The 23,220-nt window shown below is 33.8% G+C and overlaps 1 protein-coding gene across 24 annotated transcripts in view; it reads right to left on the reverse strand.

Moving 5' to 3' along the window:
- LOC145259271 (mucolipin-3-like) overlaps positions 1-23,220 on the reverse strand; it is a 109,905-nt gene that overhangs the window by 38,809 nt on the left and 47,876 nt on the right. For 15 of the 24 annotated variants that reach the window (XM_080117223.1, XM_080117220.1, XM_080117221.1 and 12 more), the window contains exons 5-10: positions 20,148-20,247; positions 17,500-17,596; positions 16,799-16,895; positions 14,681-14,799; positions 8,694-8,843; positions 910-936 (exon numbers count right to left, since the gene is read on the reverse strand). In XM_080117223.1, the coding sequence (XP_079973349.1) occupies positions 910-936; positions 8,694-8,843; positions 14,681-14,799; positions 16,799-16,895; positions 17,500-17,596; positions 20,148-20,247 (590 nt within the window). The remainder of the gene's footprint in view (positions 1-909; positions 937-8,693; positions 8,844-14,680; positions 14,800-16,798; positions 16,896-17,499; positions 17,597-20,147; positions 20,248-23,220) is intronic. The other 9 variants (XM_080117225.1, XM_080117216.1, XM_080117219.1 and 6 more) reach the window with 1 other exon arrangement.

Below are 23,220 nucleotides of genomic sequence, written 5' to 3' on the forward strand. Positions count from 1 at the left end.
GAGCAAAGTGTAGATCTATACTAATGCGTGATGCTTGTGCATATGTGTCTGTCCGTATATTTGGATATTTTATGTTCTCAGCTTTTTTTTTTATTATTAATTCACATATGTTATATATTTAGCCAATTTCTGCACACGATATAAAAGAATAAAATAATTCTTTATCTTTCTATTGTTTATGAAAAGCAAAAAGTTATTTATTTATTTATTTGTTTGCAGACCATCATCCTCATTTTTATAGTTGTTATTTCACAATGTTTCGGCAACTATTCCTCCGACTTTCATCAGGTGGTTAACTGCAACTGGATAAGAATGCTGAATCCCGTTATCTTCAGACAATGCCCACCTGGAGGGTAGTAATTACTGAGAATAAAGTTAAGAGATTCAGCATTCTTATCCCATCACAGTTAACCACCTGATGAAGGCCAGAGGAATAGTTGGCCGAAACATCGTGAAACAACCATAAAGATAAGGATAATAGTCCATCAATAAATAAATATACAAATTACTCATCTCAAAGAATTCCAGTAATTAAATAATTGCAAAAAAATTTGTTTAAACTTGATGACTTAAAATATTGACTTTAATGAAATATTTGATCAAACCAGCTAGAAAATGCTGCAATTATTCTAATAGAAATTTTAAAAAATGATCTTTATGAAGTTTTTTCAGAGTGCTCAACAAATATAACTAAATATCTTGATAATAAATTTTTGGATATTTTTATAAACTATTCCAAATTGTTTAATTTTATGTTGGCAACCATCAGATAGTATTTTAAGTGAAAAAAATAAATAAAAATAACCCAAAATTATATAAATGATAATTTCATAAAAAATAAAAGAAAAAGGGTGTAAGCCAGACAACTTTCTGCAAAATAGGATTAAAAATAAGTAACACCTGACTTACATCGTCATTGTTCCGTGTTGAAAAGAGCTTAAAAAAGAAAACAAAGGAACTTAGAGAGAAAGAGAAAAACACAGAAATAAAAGAAAAAGGTAAAAATAAAAAATAAGAGTAAAAACTAAAAAAATTTTTAAGTACTAATTTATACAATAGATCACTTTAAATTTACTGACAAATCTATGTCCAAGTTCCAGAGAAAATATTAATGTTTGTTTATTAATATACAGTTTTATTGACTGACAAGCAATTTTTTTCATATTTAAACTAGTGTATCTATCATGGCAAATATGATGGCAAAATGCCCAATATAATTTGACTTAAAGATGTCATGATAATTAGATTGTCAAAATAACAACAATTGTACTTGGTGGCCCACAAAAATGTCACCCATGTAATCATTAGTAAAATTCAATCTTTTCTGTAATCCAACCATATTTGGTAAAAATTAGCTTCAGTCTATGGCCTGACTTGTTCATGAAAGTGATTAATATCCAACAGCCTTTGTTTTATTGCCATTAAATGATATACGGCAACACTTTGGTGATAATATAGTTAGGGTTATAGTCAGCTAAGGTACTTCCTAACTTCCAGTATAACACAACCAGAAGCGGTGACAAGGCAAATCAGTTACTTCACTTTTCTTGTTCTTTAATATTTCTTTTGTGAAGAGATTTATTGAAATAAAATAAAAATAAAGGACATTATTGAAAAGTATACAATAAAAATTAACAAAATTATACGGATAAAAAAAACAATTAGTCTTTTTCGATAGTCATCTGCAAAAATTCCTGTTTTGGCAGAGAATCAAATCCACCTATTTTGAGAATATGTATTAGATACTTTTTTATGATGTTTGAAATTTTGCTATTTTGATTTCAATAATTTTACTTTTATACTTTCATAAATGTATATTTATTACATAAATTCAATTAAAAACTTATTTTTAAAATTAAAACAATGAATAATTGAATACATTAATACCCCAGATTTTATTGGGGTTAACTCATGAAAGTAGTGTCAAAATAATCCCAAGCTGAAAAGGATCATTACAGTGAAAATCAAGGCAGGATGTTTATCTCCCTTCTACATCGAGAAGATGCAACACAAGGTTGGAAAAGTGGGAATTGAAAAGCCAGCACCCTAGAGGAAAGGCACTCTGGCTAATAAAAAATGCCTTGGCAGCCCCATTTTGGTATGAACACCTCAGGCGATTAACAATAAGTTAACTTTCTCAAAGGGTGAGAAGGCAAAGCCTGGAGAAGTAGTTCTCATAGAACTGTACAGGATCATACCTCAGACAGAGATCAAGCCACCTCAACAATAGCATAGATTCTGGTGACCTTGGAACTACCACCAAGGAAAAACTCTGGCTGATTAAAGTTATCAACAATTTTGTATTATATTTGTGCTTACCAGAATAGTAATAAAACATTCACAACTGAGATTTGGTGGTCAAGTCTGAAGTCTGACGTTTCTTTGTACCAAATATAGTTGGAATGCAAGTTTTATTAACAATTCCATAGGGTGGCATTGGAGGGGAGGCACTCTGTATTTGCTTCATCTTAAAGTATTGTTAGAGCATATGCTAAGCCTATTTTGATTTAACTGGAAGGAATGAATCAAGAGAATATGAGAATCCTTAGTCTGATAAATATTTCAAGGGAAGTAACTCAGCAATTATCTTTGAGACATCAGTCTTATAAAACTTATTCATTTTTCTTTTAACATTGTCGAATGCATCTTTATTAATTTATATTATTAATTCAAACATTTTGAAAAGGAAACAAAACTATTTGGATGAATTTTAAAGGATTTAGTTTCATTTATCATTCAAAATTCTGAGTTATATTTCTGTTTCTACACCATAAGTCAAAGAAAAAAAAAACCCTTAAATGCCTGAGTGAAATATCAAATTACAGTTATTATGAAGACAAATTGGGAAAATCTTAGTATTACAGTAATGAATACAAAAATAAAATTTTAATTTATGAAAGGAATGTGAGTAACCAATGTCAAAAATGCTTAAATGGATTTTGCATTTTACTATTTCATACTTGATAATAATAAAATATTGAATTTCAAGTAAAACAAATGGTATCTACGTAATTGTCAGGTCTCAAATAATAACATATTAAAAGATTATGAAAAACAATAAGGTAGAAAATTAATTATTCATGAAAAACAGTTCCTATAAGGTTAAAAAAAAGTTTAAAGTTTAAAAAGGACAAGTAACTTAGTTGAAACTATTTGTAGCAAAAAGAATTTATTCAAAAAACAAAAATAAACATAACTAGTAGTTTGATGTAATTTGCATATCAATGAAGCTACACACAAATGAGCTAATATAAGGCTGGAAGTCAAGATGGTGGCAGTCGGAGTTGGGAGAATCGGACTGAACGGGGCGGATTTTACAATGTCATTCGAATCCTGACAAGAATCCATTTTTTTTTTATTATACATACATAATTTGTTAATTTGTTTAGGAATAAATTTTTTTAAAACTATTTTCAAAACTTTCGAAATTACATTTCCGAAATTGGCATAAGATTTCCGAGAAACTGAAAACTTAATTACCTCCCCTGTTAACTCTTCAGTTCGAATCAGTAGATTTTGAAAACAAATCTCTAGATTTTTTTTCTCATGAATAATTAATATTATCATTTTTCGTAATTGTTGTATATGTTACTATATGAGACTTGACAATTTACATAGGCACCATTTATTTTACTTATTATTAAATAGTTTTTTATTATAAAAGAGAAGCACCTACTATTTTCGCATGATAAATTAAGGCATGACAAATGGCTTCTGCTGATTTGCTATTCATATAATATTTAGGCATGTCATTTGAGTAACCTGGGATTCTTATGTCAATAACTGTCATTTTTTTTATAAACATTTAAAAAAAAAAAAAAAAAAAGAAAAAACATTAATGATTAAAAAAGTAATCAAATAATTTTTTTTACTTAAGGAAACATGTTTTTATTTTTATGTTTGACTAATAATTAAAAAAAAAAAAAAAAATTCCCCTAATGTTTGAAAAAAGATAAACTTATTTAATTTTTTTTTTTCAAAGACAAAACATAGAAGTGACCATTTATTGTGCCTTAATTTGTTATACATAAAGAGTAAACCCGGATAGATTTCCTAACCTGGGAAGCCACACCCTTTGTGAGTGTAGGTGTGTACTTGTATGATGTGCTAGTGATAAATAGTAAAAATACATATAAAATAATTTGAAAAAGTTTACTTAGTGAAATATCAATCTGGTAAAAAAATATATACATATTTACAAATAATTTAATTGTCAGATGAATTAAGCAGACATTAGTTTCAACAAAAACATTCAGGAGAACCACATAAACGAAGGGAAGGAGACAGGAAGTCATTCTTTAATAAAGCAAAAGACATCTAATTTCCTTACACCCACAACCATGAATCATTTGAAGTCTTAGCCTTTACAGAAAAATTAACATTTTCTGAAAAAACTCATGAAAGGAAAATGGAAGACGAAGCAAAACGAAGACAGTGTGAGAAAGAAAAAAAAAGGAAAAAAAAACAGGAAAAGAAAGTGATGAAGAGCAAGAGAAATAAAATCCAGTAAAACAAGAAAAATAAGGAGATAAAGACTCTAAAGAAATACTAAGAATACTGGCAGAAATAAAATATTTTTTAAGAGTGGATTTCAGACCAAAAAGCAGACAACTCACGGGAGGCTTTAACAATTTAAGCAGAAATCACCTTTTTCTAGATTAAAAATAAAAAAATAAAAATAAAAAATTTGCTAAAAAGCAAATAACTCACATCTGTGTCATATAAAGAGTGTTTAATATTTACAAATGCATTTTTTTTTTATATATAACTTTCGAAATGTATTTTGAAGATGATCATGTTGTAGCCCTTAGGGAACGGATCTTGTTGCAACATGTTCCATGGATTAGAAGTTTTATAGCACTACCTCAAAGAGTATTATGAAAATCTTGCTGATTTTTTTCCCCTTTTTCTGATCTGGAGTACATTGTACAATAGGTAAAATTATGACTTGTTACTTTTAACACCTCTAAAACTAAACTTCTTTCCTTCCATCATAGCTACCAACGTAATAGATGCACGGAGACTAAAGTTGCTTTCAGGAACGCCAGCAACCACTGTAAAAGAGTAATAAAAAATGCAAGAGAGCTATATGCCCAGTCTGTTAAATCCAAAGTAGCTGATCAGCGGCTTGGTTCCCACCAGTTTTGGCAAATAACAAATAGGATCCTGAACAGAAGTGTGTGTTCTATTCCAACCATTATCAATGGACCAGAGGTCATCTCGTCAGCTTCAGACAAGGCCAAACTATATGCCAAGAACTTTGCAGCTAATTCTACCCTATGCGACAAAGGCTATCAACTCCACATATTTCCTCCTATAACACAGAACACGCTAGGTAACATACAAATATCTGTGCATGAGGTCGCCAAGATAATCAAGAACCTTGATTCCAGTAAAGCAACTGGCCCTGATGGCATTCCAATTAGTGTTAAAAAAGCTTCAACCAGAACTTGCTCCCATACTTACAAAACTGTTTAAGCGTTGCCTTAAGGAGAAGTGCTTTCCAACACCCTGGAAAACCTCATCAGTATGCTCTGTATTTAAGAACTCAGGTGATAAGTCATCTCCCGCTCAGTACAGACCAATAAGTCTCCTGTGGGTCATGAGTAAGTTGCTGGAATCCATATTAAATAGAGAAATAGTCAACCACCTCAGCAGAAATAACATTCTTAGTGACACGCAATATGGTTTCCGTTCTGCAAGATCTACCGCAGATCTGCTAACGGTTATATCTCATAGAATTAGTGAATCTCTTGATAAAGGCTTCCTTTCTAGGGCAATTGCTCTTGACATATCAAAGGCCTTCGACAAGGTATGGCATAAAGGCCTACTTCACAAGATTTCCAGCTACGGTATAACTGGAAATGTTTTCTCAATCATTAAATAATTTCTCTCTGATAGGATCATAAGAGTAGTGGTTGATGGACAAAAATCAGAAACCTGCAGTATTAATGCTGGAGTCCGTCAAGGGTCCATACTGGGCCCAACTCTCTTCCTGATCTACATCAATGATCTTCCTAAAATATGCTTAAATCATTTGTTGACATCTATGCTGATGACATGACCATCTACAGCAACACATCAAAGGCTGTAAATGACAAAGCTCTCTCTGATTCTCTCTCCTCTGATCTCGAGCGCGTGGTTCATTCAGTGAGGGAAGACGTGGCTGGTAACTTTTAATGCATCTAAAACCAAACTCCTATCTTTACATCATCAACGCTCTGATCCCCATCTGGCATCAATTGAAATGGATGGCTCTCGTCTAGGAGAAGCCTCATGTTTTGACAAGCTTCTGGGCATGGCCTTCACTCCTGATCTGAAATGGAACACGTACATCAAGTCTGTTGCCAAGGTTGCTGGAAAGATGGTTGGATCCTTCTACCGCTCCAGAAGATATCTCACTACTGATGCAATTCTCTATCTATATAAAAGCCAAGTACGTCTAAGGATGGAATACTGCTGCCATATCTGGGCAGGAGCTGCTAAAAACAGCCTATCCTGCCTTGACAGAGTACAAAATAGACTTCGTGGCTTAGTGGGGGATGCCCTTTTCTCTTCCCTGCAACCTCTCTCCCACAGAAGAGACGTTGCAAGCCTATCTTTGTTTTATCGTTATTTCCATAGCAGATGCTTGTCTGAACTCCAATTTCTGGTTCCTCCTCGCCAATCTTTTACGAAAAACACTCGTCTAGCTGAATCCACGGTCAAAAACTTTCCCCACTCTTTATCTATGCCTAAATCAAAATGTAGATTCCATGAACAAAGCTTCTTTCTTAGAACTGCACGCCTGTGGAACTGTTCCGTCGGCTTGCTTCCCACCTGACTACAACCTGAATGTCTTCAAATCCAACGTTAACAAATTCCTGATGAACCGCCCCCTTAAGTAGACACTTTATTAAATCTCCACACTAACGTACTGTACTTACAAAAATCCTTATCCCTGAGTGGCTTACGGGCCTTGATAAGTGGTGACCACCTTGTAAAAAAAAAAAAAAAAAAAAAATCACTAATACTTGTATACTTGTTTTCCCCAATCGCAATGAATGGCTCTTGAGAAAGAGCTTTTGTTTTGATAAGCTTTTTGAACTGACTTTCACTTCAAATCTCAAATGAAATACTTATATTCACTTTGTTGCTAAGGTTGCTAGAAACATATTTGGATCATTTTAGCACTCCAGAAAGTATCCTACCAATATAAGAATCCAATACATCCTAAAATAGAATACTGCAGCTACATTTGGAGGAGGTGCCACTCAGAATATTTTTCCTTGTCTTGACAGATTATAAAATAGACGGCCTTATCTTCTATGAACAGCATTTCCTTACATTAATTTCCATCTATGGAACATGACCACGGGACCACTTTCCTACAGGCAAGATAATTATCTTTAAATGTAATGTCAACATATATTTATCATAAATGGTCATATACATAATCAAACTTTGTTCAACTCATTAATAATTTTCATTCCTCTCATAATATTCTTCATCATTAAACAGCTAATCCATCTCGTTAAAAGTTGCTTTTAGCTCCAAGTGTTGACTCATTAAGAAAATTTAAAAAAAGAAAAACTAAAGAAAAAAATTGGCCATAGATATCTTAGTTTGGAAGTTGATTAAATGCCTCCAATACAACGCTAACTGCCAGTGATCATCACTTCTTACAACAGGCATCAAGTGACAGCCAATGGATGCCAGTGCCTGACAGTTGAAAACTGAATTTCAATTAAGAGTATTCCAATGGAGGCCAACATTGATCATGGCTGCCAGGGAATTCCAGTTGCAAAGGCAGCCAATGCCTGCTAGTAACCAACAGTGATGACAATACACTATCAATGGCTTCTGCTAGCTGCCACGTCCAGACAATGCCTGACAGTGGAAGCTAGATGATTTTATTTGGGCGATATCCGCTAGTGCTTGCTATTTTCCAGAGCTGGTAGTGGCCCCCAATAACAAACATAGTTTTATTTGTTTTCAGGAAGATGGGGGGGGGGATCCTTTACCAATTCTGTTCTTGCTTTGTGTCATACTTCCCCAGATCCTGCTCGTATTAAAAATAAAAGCCTCATAAAATTTGATAGTTGAATCTTCAAATGCATACAAAAAAAAATAAAATTAAGGAAAAAAATTCACAGCAAATTCATGCAAATCTTATGTTAAAAAACAAAACTTAATAAAACCTTTCATAGTTTTATAAAAGAATTTGAAGAGATTTTGTATTATTTAGACTACTATTCTCATCTTGTGCTTTTTTCTCACAACGAATCGGCTGTTGTAACCTCCAACTTTCTTCCAAGACCCATGGTCTAATGGATAAGGTACTAAGTAAAATTCAGTTCTAAACTACACTCTTCTGGGGCTTGAAGCTTCAATCTTTAGTATGGGAAATACTAAGAATACAATTACAAATTACTTGAGACTTCTACCTTGTCATGGCTAACAGAATGAGAGTATGCTACCTCGTGGATTAAATAATTAAAGGGTTCAGTTTGAAATTCCGAACACATTCCGAGTTCAACAGAAAGATTTACAAGTTTGAAAAAATAGACTTCAGGAAGGTCAGAGGTTATATTGGCTGAAACACCAAGATGAGAACAGTAGTTCGAATAATCCAAATAATACAGATTATTAGTCCCAAAAATTCAGAAAAATAACTTGAGAAAAAAAAAAAAAAATTGTTGGTTATGACTTACTCTTGTTTCCAACTGAATCTTGAGACAGGAACCAATGATTGTTATAAAATCATTTATCACAATCAAGATGAACCACATGTTCAGAAATTCCATTTCGTCATACCAAAGCAGTTTTCTTCGGAATTGGTTCTTAAAAAAATCTATGGTTTCCTGGAATAAAAAAATAAAAAAAGTTTTGATGAAAATATTTATCAACTGTCACAACTAAGATAAGTATAAACATAAGTATTAACTTTCAAAAGTCTTAGAAAATTACTGACCAAATAGACTTTTATTTAGTTTTGATAATGACTTGGTCAATCTTGATAATGAAGAGTCATAGATCATTGTCAGTAAGGCGGGAACAGATGATCAAAATCAGTGAAAGCAACACAGACAAAGATATCAAACTAAGAAAGATTTTATTTCACAGAAGAAACCACAAGAAAAGATAGTGAGAAGAAAAAGATGTGCTATTGGAAAATGATGTGATGAAATAGGATTGATGTTGTATAAGAAAATAGTTCTTTTATCAATATGTTTAGAGCAGGTTTTCCTAACCATTTTACCATTGTGATTTGGTTTAATTTTGTTGTACAGCATATCAACCATTTTTTGGTTATTTAATGTAGAATCTAGTAATATTGGGGAAAAGTTTTTACACTTCAAGTTCTTTATATCTCCAAATATGTATTCATCAAGTTTGGTTACTTTGTTTTACAGCATATCCTTTTTGGGTTATTTAATGCAGAAACCAGTAAGTTTGTAAAGTTTTTTTACATCTTCAACTACTGATTCTTGGTGTTTGGTTTGGTTGTTTTGTAGAGGAAAATTTTTGTTTTTGTTTTTGAAATGGCAGAACTGATTAAGTTTTGTATAGGGAAAGAAAAAAAACAGTAACATCAATGTATGACACATTTTAAGTCAATGAACCAGTATCTTCAGACAGCCTGATCTGATAGCACAAGATTTTTACCTTAGTGGACTCCTAACAATGGTGAGGTCTCAATGAACATAAGAAAACATTTTACAATCTTATTAATTTTATTTTTCATAAGTCGAGCAATATTTTTCTATTTATAACCAGCTTTAGAGACTGACGAGCTGCTGAAATCAGTCCGTACTCATTAAGTTACTTACTTGGTTGCACATGGATCGCTCATGTACAGTTTTATGTCTTGTGATCACCAAGTCACTGTTTTAACTTTACCAAATGTATTCTCTGTGACTATTATAGTTTTTTTAAATGACAGTTTGAAAATATTGATTTAGCACCCTAAAATTTCTAAAAGTATTTCTGTATATGTACATAAAAAAAATTAGGTTAAAAAAAAAACAACAAAAAAACTGATAAATGCAGTTGCACCTATACGCAAAGACAATAATCTCAGCCTATTTATCAGTATCTCTTTAAGGAACCCTAGCAAGCAGATCTGGATCTTTGTAGAGTGAATTTCATGATGTTACCATTTCAAAACCTAAATACCAACTACTGTTTAATTTCAATCCCTTTAAAATGCCTTATGTTCTGATCAGAATTTGCATTATTTAAATATAAGTTTCTCATTATAGTTCTGATTTTTTGAGAAGGTATGATTGTATTATTTGAATTAATTGAACTAACATTCTCATCTTGAGTGTTATTTGCACAATGTTTCGGTCAATGTAACCTCCAATCTTCTTCACGTGTATAAGTTGCCATCAATATATATAAAAGGCAAAATGTGTGTGTGTATGTATGTATGTTCGCTTTTTGTGTATGTCTGCAAAAGGCTTTTTTCGTCAGCTTTCTCGGGGGGAGCACTCATTCTTAAAACATTTTATATCACGTCTAAATGATAATATCTACGACTTAACAATGGGGGTCGCCTGTCTATTTAATTTGCCCGACTTTTACCAACTCGCCGCCTCTTCGAAAAGCGAATGATGGCGCGGGGGAAACAGTAACTGGCTTGCATCGCAAAACTAGGTCAAACATCACGCCACTTCCTCGCACTTGTATATTTTGCTTTAGAAATCTTAGCTTAACAGGCTTATTAATTCCTCTCCCCTCGTGGCCGAGATAGTTAGGTGGTTGGCTTTTTTTCCCTTTCATTCCCACCTTTGCATCAAGGATTCGGGGTTCAATCCTACTTTCCTACCAAAACTTTTTTTTTCTTTTACACCTCCAAACACCCGGGCAACGCTAGAAACCACTTTCTTTGCAATTTGATTGCTTCATGATTTTCAACTCCTAAATCTAAATCATGTTAAGAATAAACAAACTCTTAATATTTATTCATTTAAATAAATGTTAAAAGTTTAATTTTAAATAAGACTGTAAAGAAATGAAAAGTAGAAAGCAATTCACCTGAGTGGGGATCTGTTTTTTTTGGGGTTTTTTTTACAATTTTTTCACTGAATTTAAAAATAATGAAAAAGAAAATGTGGCATTGCTAATGAGGGAGAGAAGAGGAAAGAGAGAAAGTAAGCAGTTAGCCATCATCTTTTTCTGAACTCTTGCTTAGGCCTTTTAGGTTTTTCTTTTTGGCTAGTTTCATTTTAATTAAATTCCTCTGGAAATAATTCAGCAAATACATCAAGAAGAGTTTAATAATTCATCCTTTTTTCTCTTAAATAAGTTTGATCAATTACTGTTAATAACAAAGCTATTGCAAATATACAGATAAAAAAAAACACAATAAAATTACAAATGAACATCGCCAAATATTCATTTATTTTAAACTGTTTAAAAAATAGTTATGCAAATTAGGCATGCAACTAGTTTTCTTCGAGTGTTTCATCTATAATACATGCAACATATTAGTGGGTAATTGTCATGCCTTTACCTTATGTGCTACAAAAAAAAAAAAATTTTTTTTCTTTCTTTCTTTCTTACTTTCTGTCTCTGCCCTGCTCTAAGTAAATCTGCTGACTTATTCCACAAATCTCAATCATGAAAGGTTTCCAGAAAAACTCGATTAAACCCAGATCTCCAACTTCCAACGTAGATTCCCACTACAATCTTTCCTTCTCCAACATCAGGGGTCTACGTTCCAACCTTCCAGAGGTTCAAACTCTATTACAGGAGACTAAACCAGACCTATTATTCCTAAGCGAAACTGGCATTCGACCAACTACTTCCCTAGATGAGTGCGTAATTAAGGGATACTCTAACTTAATCTCTAAATCCGACCCCCAAGATTGCCATGGGCATGGAGTATGTGCCTACATAAAAGACAGCTTTCCATGTTGCAGGGACATCTCCAGTGAAGATACAAATTTACCCTATATGTGCTTCTGCACATGTGTTGTATTAGCCCACACTACTGCATTTATATTTTCACTCCATCGCTCCCATAACAGTGGAGTTACTATCTTTAAAAGCATATCTGAGAAAATTGACTACGTCCTGTCTACGTATCCTTCAGCAAACATTCACGTCTATAGAGATTTCAATGTTCACAATATGGAATGGTTAACTCACTCAAACAAGACAGACGATGAGGGGAGGTTCTGTCACAATTTCTCCATTGCCTATGACCTCACTCAGATTGTCCACGAACCCACCCGTATGCCCGACACTGACGGCCAGTATGCAAGTCTCCCAGACCTTTTTCTCACAACTTGCCCTGAGTTATGTTCATCTTCCATTCTGTCTCCACTGGGATCTTTCAAACACTCTGTTGTATCAGTTAAGATAAAAATGAAATGCAATAAGTCCCCTGATGTACCTCTCCATCGTACAGTATATCGATACTCTATGGCTGATTAGGAGAGCTTCCATACATTTATATCCGATCTACCTCTGCGTTCCATATTTAAAAAGGATGTGTCCTCTATAGTATCAGACCTGACAGAATGGTTAATTGTAGGTATAGAACGTTCATACCCTCGAAAAAGTTCCAGCTGTGGTTCTCTCTGGAATGTGCTCCTGCCATTGCACACAGAAATCACATTTTCCATTGCTTCCAACGTAATAGCTGTACTGAAACTAAAGCTGCTTTCAGGACCGCTAGCAACCACTGTAAAAAAGTGATAAAGAACACGAGAAAGTTGTACGCTCAGTCCGTCAAGTCCAAAGTAGCTGAGCAGCGGCTTGGTTCCCATCAATTTTGGCTAATAGCAAACAGAATCCTGAACAGAAGCGTGTGCTCTATCCCAACTATCATCAATGGACCTATGATAATCTCGTCAGCATCAGACAAAGCCAAACTCTTTGCCAAGAACTTTGCAGCTAATTATACCCTTAATGATCAAGGCCGTCAACCCCCAGCATTTCCTAGTGTAACTGAATGCACACTATGCGACATACAAATATCTGTACATAATGTTGCCAAGCTAATCAAAAACCTTGATTTCAGTAAAGTAACTGGCCCTGATGGCATTCCAATTATAGTGCTCAAAAAACTTCAACCAGAACTAGCGCCCATTCTTACAAAGTTATTTAAGTATTGTCTTAAGGAAAAATGCTTCTCAACCCTATGGAAAATCTCATCAGTATTCCCTGTATTTAAGAATTCAGGTGATCATTCATCTCCCTCTCAGTACAGACCAATAAGTTTCCTGTGCGTCATGAGTAAGTTACTAGAATCTGTGTTAAATAGAGAAGTAGTCAACCATCTCAGCAAAAATATGGTTTCCGTTCTGCTAGATCTACAACAGATGAGCTTACAGTTTTATCTCACAGGATTAGTGAATCTCTCGACGGAGGCTTTCTCTCCAGGGCAATTGCTCTTTGATAAGGTAAGGCACAAAGGTTCACTTCAAAAGATCTCCAGCTATAGTATAGCTGGAAATGTCTACTCAATTATTAAATTATTTCTCTCGGATAGGTTCATAAGAGTAGTTGTTGACGGGCAGAAATCAGAAGCTCTTGGTATTAATCTTCCAAATCACATCTTTACATCATTCATAGACATTTATGCTGATGACACCACCATTCATGGTAGCACACCAAAGACCGTACACGACCAAGTTCTCTCTGATTCTCCCTCCTCTGATCTTGAGCACATGGTACAATGGGGAAAGAGGTGGCTGGTTACTATTAACGCATCTAAAACCAAGCTTCTATCCTTACATCATCAACGCTCTGATGCCCATCTGGCATCAATTGGAATGAATGGATCTCATCTTGGGGAAGGCTTCAGCTTTTGATAAGCTTCTGGGCTTGACCGTTACTTGCGATCTGAAATGGAACTCATATCAAATCCGTTACCAAGGTCGCTGGGAAAATGGTAGGATCCTTCTACCACTTCACTCCTGATGCAATTATCTACCTACATAAAAGCCAGGTACGGACTATGAAGGAATACTGTTGCCACATCTGGGCTGGAGCTGCTAGAAGCAGTGTATGCTGCCTTGACAGAGTTTAAAACAGACTTTGTAGCTTAATGGAGGATGTCCTTTTCTCTTCCCTGCAACCTCTTTCCCACAGAAGAGACGTTGCAAGCCTGTTTCTGCTTTATCATTATTTCCATGGTCCCCCCTCGTCAAACTTTCATGAAAAACACTCATCTAGTCAGGACCACTACCAATAGTTTCCCACACTCTTTATCTGTGCCTAAACCTAAATGTAGATTCCATGAGCAGAGCTTCTTTCTTAGAACTGCACACCTGTGGAATTCTCTTCCGTTGGCCTGCTTCCTAGGTGACTACAATCTGATTTTCTTCAAGTCCAATATAAACAAGTTCTTATGAATCATCCCCCTATGTAATCCAACTCATTAAAATCCCAATACCTATGTTAAAAACACTGTAATCATATTGACTATTGTATATCCATTACCCCTTATCCTTGAGTGGCCTCTGGGCCTTGATAAGTGGTGATTTCTGTGTAAAAAAAAGAAAGAAAAAACATTTCAAAATATTATGTTGCATTATTGTTTTAAATGACAGTAACTGTTTTGATAATACAGGAGTGATAAATGAACAAAAACCTTTTGCATGAATTCATTTAGATAAAAAGAAGAATCATAATTTTAATTGTGTGTATTATGGTTAAAACACTAAGCAAAAAACATGCATACCTTTTTTAAGACGTGAGCTCTCCAAATTGACCGCAGGCACAGAATAAAAGACATGGTGCTGATTAATATAACGATACTATCAAAAATTGTCATCCACGTCTTTTTCTTTTTTTCACCACCTGAAGAGACAAGATTGATATAACAATTATGAAAAATCAAGCAATCATCTATCTTTATTTTTTATATCACATATATTATAGCTTTTCCTTATTAGATTGACAATAAATCTATGTATACCAATATATAATTTTTGTCTGTAATGCAATTTTATATATATATTACTTTATTCATCTGAAGCATGGCATATTATTACTGAAGTTTAATGTGCTTTTGTGAATTAACAGCCACATTTATAAGGACATCTTAAATAGGACATGGCGCAGAAAGATGTTTGTTCACATTACATTTAAATTTATGCATGTTGCAAGGAAACAAAAGGCTAGCAGTTTCAGGAAATAAGCTATTAGAGTAGAAAGCTTTCCTACATATGGGGACCTCTACAGTGAAAGGGGTGGAATTTTACTGATTGTCAAGTTGGTTAGGGATATTTAAGTTAAGGGAACACAAGTGCAGCAGGTTTGTTGGAGCACATTCCACTGAAGTAATTGTAAAACAATAGCACTGAAAACTAAAAATGCTGACTTGTAGCAGAATTAGTTTTCAAGTTACCTAGATTTATTATGAAAATGGTTATGTCTGAAATATTAAAATGATTCATGGAAAGAAATGATGAGAATGATACGATGTAATATAGGTCTTAAAGAAAGGCTTAGATCTGATATCCTCAGAGGAAAATTAATCTGAACAGTATAAAAATGTGTGCAGAACAAGATGGCCACATTGAAACAATGGATGAGAATTCTCGAGTTAGATGTAGAACAATTGAGGGAGCAAAGTCAGTTCATAGGGGATGGGCAAAGGAAACAAGTGATAAAAATGGACATAAGAAAACGAAATAAAGACCTGGGCAGAGATAGATTAGTTTGGTAGTCAATTTTTAAAAGTAGTCCAATATATGCCAGCATGTAAAAAAGACATTAAACTGATGATGATGATATAAAAGGGTAAACCATCCCATAATGCTTTCTGAGATGTGAACTTATCTCATAATTTCATAATTATAGAGAACATCCATGCAAACGTAGGCACATTACCTTCAAGCTTCAGGACAAATCTTTTCAGTTTGTATTTACCTTTTTGCATGTCAGCAAGTCATGAGCCGAAACACATCTGATGTGCAATGGCTTTGGCATATGATCAGCAAGATGTGTAGCTGCAAACTGGGGAAAAGGATTTCTTTAACTGTTCTTCATCTGAAACTTGGTATTGGTGGGATTGTGGATGCCTTATATGAACTGCATCGGAGATAGTTTATCCCTGTACAGTGTGCCACCTCAAGTATCAATTCCATGATACGCCAGGCACTAAGAAGCATAGTAGACTGATGATGACCTGGCTTGTTTATGTAAAAAGTGATATGACTGCATACATTTACTCATGTCAACCCTTTGGATCAGACCGTATGGAGTTTTTCAATCTCAAAATTCGAGATATTCACAGCACTCTAAATACTGAAAAATTGATGATTGTATTTCTGTTATGCTTAAAAGAATGATGACAAACAATGGTGCATGAAAATAAAATGACACATCTTTATTGCCAGTGATAGTGAGGTGAGTGAAGAAGGCGGGATGCACAAGAATTGACAGAGTGGTTTTCTCAACCACTATCACCAGTTTACTCTTGATCTAAATTTTTGGTTAGTTTATATAATAATTTAAGACACCCACCTATAAACGTCCATTCATAGATATTGCTTTCACTGTCAATATAGCCAAAACTCATAGGGCATTTATTTAGCAACAAGATATTCCCATCTGTAGGTAACCTATGGCAGGTGATTTGAATCAATCAACAACTAGTTTATTTCCTAAGAGCTTTGTTCTCCATGTCACTCAACCTTGTTTTGTTTCTTTCAACCATGTGCATGCCTGTGTCAAGTAAGTGTTTTTGGTACATTCTACTTATTATTCAACAATGATGATAAAATATAATAATTAAGTAAATTTATTGCATCATTGAAATTTTATATAAAAGAAAAATAAGAAATAAACAAACCATCAAAGAGTACTTTGCCACGGCAAGGACGCTCACTGATGTTTGGACTTAGGAAGACCAACATTTGACCATCTCTGTTGTTGTTATTAAAGGTTATCTATTAAAACAAAAAAGAGTTTTAAAGAGAAATGTAGGCAAATTGGTTATCTTTAATAATACTCTAAAAAATTAGATACTTCCTTTATATAATAAAGTAAACTTGATCCCCCCCCCCCTGAAACTACAGTGACAATAGAAAAAGAATCAAACACTTTTTTAAACTTACCACTTACAGCACTTCCTGAAGCATATTTAACAAAAAATATCCATACATTTCATCCCTTCGTTTGTAAATTATTAAATTTATCCAACTAATCTGCTTCTCACAAATACATAATCCCACAAAGATAGCAAACAATTTCACTTTCTTATCAGTTTATTATTCCATTTGTTTTTTCAATCATATTATTTCATACATACTACACTAGATATTAATAAAAACGTTTCCTCAATTTCATTTACATTCTACCTGGCATCCCAAATTTGTTCAAAGAATAAAGGAATATATCAGAATAGTTGTATTTCAGCAGTGCCATCAGACTATTCATAATACATTTAATAACTCTTAATAATCAAAATATATTATTTAGTAAATATTGTCTATTTAAAATTATATAATAACCGACAAGTTATGATATTTGAATATTTTTAAAACAACTTACTGTGACATTCATAAGGAAACACAACGGACATCGATGGGGTGTCTCCAAATCCAAACGGACAGTATGTACTTTTAATTTTAATTGTATTTGTAATAATCTGAAAAAACAAAAACAAATTGTATAGAAAAAGATCCAAAATTCACAAAATTAATATTAAAAACCTCCCAAAAGCAAAAGTAGTTAATTTAATCTATTATATAAAGGGCAGTTGTTTGTGTGTATACATTGTTGCAATGGAGGATGTAATACATCACATATCAGAGTGCCCCATGCACGGCAGCGCTCAAGGTTGTATGCTATGACTACCAATCGCAGTTCCACCATCGAAGGCCCACCACCTGTAAACATGAGAGCTCAGCTAAATCTTCCTGGATGATTGTTATCAACGTTCTCAGCTGTCCATTGACATGTTACGCTGCCCAAGCAGAGAGGATTACATTGTGAATTAGTTCTCTCTGTGGATGATGAACGGCAGACTCAAACCATCAAAGATATTGCTTCAACAGATAGCAAAGATTTTAGATTGGGATGTTGGCAGAGAACAACAGCTGAGACATGGTTGATCTGTCTGCAATGCAAGATGAAGTGGAAGCAATCATTATGTGTGTATTCATTGGCTGAAGCTCGAGAAAATGATCCTGAAGAATGTCAGCGATTACATCGACAGAAACGTGAATATAACAAGATGAGAATAATAGTTCAAATAATCCAAATTCTCAAAATGTATAAAATGTATAATGTAAATATTGTATATTCAATTATTTATACTCCTATAAATCTTTTTTTTTATTTTGTGTGTGTGTGTGTGTGTGTGTGTGTGTATTGATATTCATATTAAAAACCATTTTTTCTATTTATTTAAAAAGAAAATACAGCTTTGTTATATATGGGTCTTGGAATTGCATTCATCTGCAAAAGATCTAGCTAGTTTGCATATTCTTTTAAACATTCATTTTAATTAATTTCCTATTAGTTTTTTCGGTTTCCTTATGGGATGATCATCTTTAGTTAACTATTATGTGTAATTATATTCATGCAGATATTCTACATGATTTATACTTGCGTCATATTTGCATAAAAAGTTTATAGTAAACACAAAACTCTTTCCATATATATATATATATTTGTTTAAAAAATTTTTCCTACCAAACTCCAGTCAGTTTTTGGTCTACAGACATAAAACTTAATATATAGGGTATTTGAACCCATGCAAAACTTTATATTTGGGTTTTAGCTGGGAAAAATCAGTACGAAAGTGAGAAATTAAAAAAATGAAATTTGCCAGGTGAAGATCAAACAGCATTATGAATATGTATGCATAACACAGTAGCTATTGGTTCATTTTTTTAAATTTTAGCCTTGCAGTAAAAATGTCTTTATAGGTCAGGCATTAATGTCAGAGGAAAAAAAATGTAAGCTAAACATTTTGGTTTGGATTCTCGGTGGTGGGGCACAAGTCATTTTTTTTTTTAAAACTTTTTAAATTATTAGTATATATTGGGTCCAATATAATATAATAAATACGAAATCTTCCCTAATCAAAATATCATATTTAAGCATATTTTATGACCAGGCAATGCCAGGTGGCCTGCTAGTCTAAACTATTTGTCATAACTACATTAAAAAAATAAAATGAAAAAAAAAAATGTAAAAATATAAGACTTGCTTTCCAGTGAGAATCGAAAAATCTTTTAAATTTGAAAAATTAGTTTGGCATTCTATTTCCACTCACTTGCCTACATAGCAGTTATATTTTATGTATTAAAATATTTGGGGTTCTGAAGGGTAAGAAAAGTTTCTGGCATACAGTCTAGACAGGACATTCCATAAGTAGGTCAACTGTAACTGAGGGTGACTCGAAGATTTCATTTTCATTGGTTACTAAATGTAGGGGAGGGCAACACTCCTTATGCTAGATTGCTTCACTTACTCTTGATTCTCACTTTATAATGCTATTTAGTAAGGAGGTATCAAGTACAAATTTTTTGATCTTTAGTAGCAGTCAACTGAGGGCCCATTAGTGAGCATTGTTACCATAACATAATCACAGGTATTACTTTCTCTTTTTTATAGGGAGGGGGGATCCTTCCAGTTATTATCTCCTCTATTTTGAAGGGGTAATAACTGCTGTTTTTGTTTGGAGGGAGCGGTCAGTATAGTATATGTTCATTCCTCACGATGCTACCCTCCTAAGATAACCTTTTTTTGTTTCACATTTTTGAAGGGAGGATATTATACTATCTGTTTCATGATAACATCCTCACAAGTATTAACTTTTTGTTTTGTTTATTAGGGGATGGGGTAGTGTTCATTCATTATGATATCATCCTGTCAACCATTACCTCCTCCTTTAAGAGTTAGTATATTATATATTCATTCATCATATCATCTTCCCAACCTAGTAAAATTATGTGATTGGAGGTGTGATGTTTGTAATATAAAGTATAATTCAAGCCTAGCATTTAATAAGTACCATTTTTTGAGTCTTTGATATAACTTGAACTAGGATTGAACCCCTGTACCCGGGCCCATTAGTGAACACTAACGATTATGCCAAATGGGCATTTGAGTATATACATTATTATAATACATCATTCTAAATCAAGATAATCTTGCTGATTTCATTCAGTTATTTTATCAATATTTACCTGTCAAAGTCCAAGGTTTCATTTATTTCTACCAAATACTTTTGGATGTCAAAAACCTGAGTTCCATTTGCCAAATTCACTTTATGAACAGGAAAACAAACTAGAAAAAAAAAAAAAAAAAAAGCATTTAAAAAATTAGCTTTGTTTTATTTTGGCATCCACACTGTCTCTGCGAGACTGTGAACATGGCGGTGTATGCAAAAAAATAATCCACGGCAATGTTTTAAGTCAAACGGCAATCTTAGATTTATTTTTGATAAAAAACAAGGTGTTTTTTTTTTCAATTACATTACAAACTTTATTTGAATTTTTTAACAAACTTTTACATACATAAAAAATAGACTTTATAGATCTTTTATAATATAAAACACTGCCATACACAATAGATCCCTATATAAGAGTTTGACTCTTCAAATAAATTTTTTTTTATTGATAAAAAAAATGAAATCAGGAATTTAAAACTGTATGAATAATTTTATCAGGAATGAGAAAATATTGGAATAATCCTATCACTATTCTGGTTTGATATTAAATAATTCACACACAAAAAAAGGTAATCTATCTATTATATAAAAGCAAAAATGTGTGTGTGTGAGTGTGCATGCATTTTTTTGTATGTCCAGCAAAGGCTTTTTTCGTAGGCAGGGGGCGGGGGGGGGGGTAATTCTTACAACTTTTTATATACTCCATAGATTAGAATATCTCCAATTTACGAAACGAAGTCGTCTATCTTTTATGTTACAAAATTTGCGCTGTGATTTAATTTCTCTATGGTGTTATGTTTAACCTAGAAAAGCAGACGTTGACGTTCGTTTAAGCACCTGCTTTTTTAACCATTTAATTTCAATTATTTTCACTTCTCTGCCCGCTTAGCGTTGTGGTAACGTGTCACACTTTCTTTTCCACCTTTGCCTCAAGGCTTCGCGTTCGAGCCTTCCTGCCTACCAAAACGGTCTTCTCGTGACGACGACCAGTTCAACGCATGCGCCAGATGACGTCATGACCTGATTTACTTTAAATAGTTGAAAAACTGAACAAATTTCATGTACGTCGTGTTAGATCAGTCGATTAGCACGTTGGTTCATTATCTAAACGTTTTGGGTTTGAATTTGAGATGTCTTCTTTTTTTCGATTTTTTAAATTTAAATATTGAACCAGTGTTATTTAAGCCATTTTTCACGTAACATTCGTTTTTTCTGTTTTTTTTTGTTTTTTTTTTACTTCGCTTATCCACCCCCGACCACACACCCAAAAAACACCCGGGTACCCACCGATTTTTTAAATTTTAATATCGAAACAGGCTTATTTAAGCCATTTTTCACGTGTTCATTTTTCTGTTTTCATCATTCGTTTGCCTTACGTTAGTTTTTTTGTGTTTTTTTCCCCCGCTTAAGTTTTAACGTTGTTTTCTTTTTTTTTTACTTCGCTTATAACAAACAAACCTGGTCATTGACGTCGTCGTCGTAATGCTCGATGACTTCCTGGCGTGCACCTGTGAATTTGGTTTTTACTTAAATAAATTCAAACATCTTTCACTAACTCATTCTGGCTGGCTGATTTTATTTTCAAACTTTGCCTCCGGGCTTCGGGTTCGATCCTCCCCCCCCCCCCGGTTTCTTTTTTATTTAACACCACACACACCTCCAAACACCCGGACAACGCCGGGTGCCCCCGCTAGTATATACATAAAAGATGGCAAGGTGGCATCTAGTACATATATAAAAGGCAAAAATGGCGTGCACGTTTTTGTATGTCCAAAAAAGGCTTTTTTCGGTGGGGTTCTCGAGAGGGTTACTATTTTGGAGAACTTTTTATATACTCCCTAGATTATAATATCTATGATTTGCCAACGGACGTCGTCTCTACATTTATTTTGATCGACTTTGAAAAAATTTCCTCTATTCCATCCTTTTGCATGTTTGTTTGTCTTTTGTACAAATAAAGCGAAACTAATCGAAGCGAAGTAGGCCGCCTGGCTTTTCTGCCAGGAACGTCTGGAAAGCAATTAGCTTTGATTAATGTTAAGAAAACCCTTCATATCAAACAATTGCTATCCATTTGGAGAGCTCCCCCTTTTTGGGGGGGAGCTGATTTTCCCCAACATCGTGGGAAAGCAAAATATGGCAGAAACTGGTCTGCAACCAACCTTCATTTCTGCGCCTGCGCGAACTCATTTCTGCAAGTCGACTTTTTAATCGTTAAATTAAAACGCTTTTCACTACCTCTCGCATCTTAGCGTATCGGTAAGATCTGTTTTTCTTTCACTTTCTTTTTCACCTTTGCATCACGGGTTCAACCCTGCCATCCTGCCTAATAAGACTCCCCAACTCCCAAACACCCAAGCCCCCCCCCCAATAGTCTATAATATAAATCTCACCTGTGTTTAAATGTATGCATGTATGTTTGTATGTATGTCTGCCTAAAACTTTTAACAGAGGTGATGGATTTTCATGAGATTGGTATCATTTTGAAGCTTGACCCTTCAGACGACAAATATTGAAAAATTTGCTAAAAACATTAATTCTTTTACCCTCAACTTGACATTATTCTACTAGTAGGGGGTCGCTTTTTTGCCAATATTTTTCAAAGTCATCCTTCCTTTTTGATTGACTAGCCTTAGTTTAAACCTTCGCCACTTCCAGTTTGGCGATGGATGCAACAGCAAAGACTTCACTTTTTTTTTCATGTTCTTTTCCTCTTTCGTGGTACGAGTTCGAGCTTGCTTGCCTACTACCACTTTTTTTTTTTTTTTTTGCTCAACACACACCTCCAAACACCCAGGCAACGCCGGGCACCCAGGCTAGTCATGTTATAAAACCAAGTCTAACCAAACCATACATATGACATTTAAAAGAAAAGGTGAAGCTATTGAATCCGAAACAATTGGATAATTTTCATAGTGAAGAAAAAAAAGTTTCAAATTTACAATTATCACATCATCTTTCATAGTTATGTTTATATGTTCTTTTCTATTATAAATGTTTTTACTGTATAGAATTTGTTTAACACTTTTAGAATATAAAGAGTGAAAGTGAAGTTCAATTAAGTAATAGTTTGCTCATAAAATATGTTT

This window comes from Euprymna scolopes, chromosome 3, assembly GCF_053919585.1.
Source record: "Euprymna scolopes isolate OS-2025 chromosome 3, ASM5391958v1, whole genome shotgun sequence".
In the NCBI taxonomy this organism is placed as follows: domain Eukaryota; kingdom Metazoa; phylum Mollusca; class Cephalopoda; order Sepiida; family Sepiolidae; genus Euprymna; species Euprymna scolopes.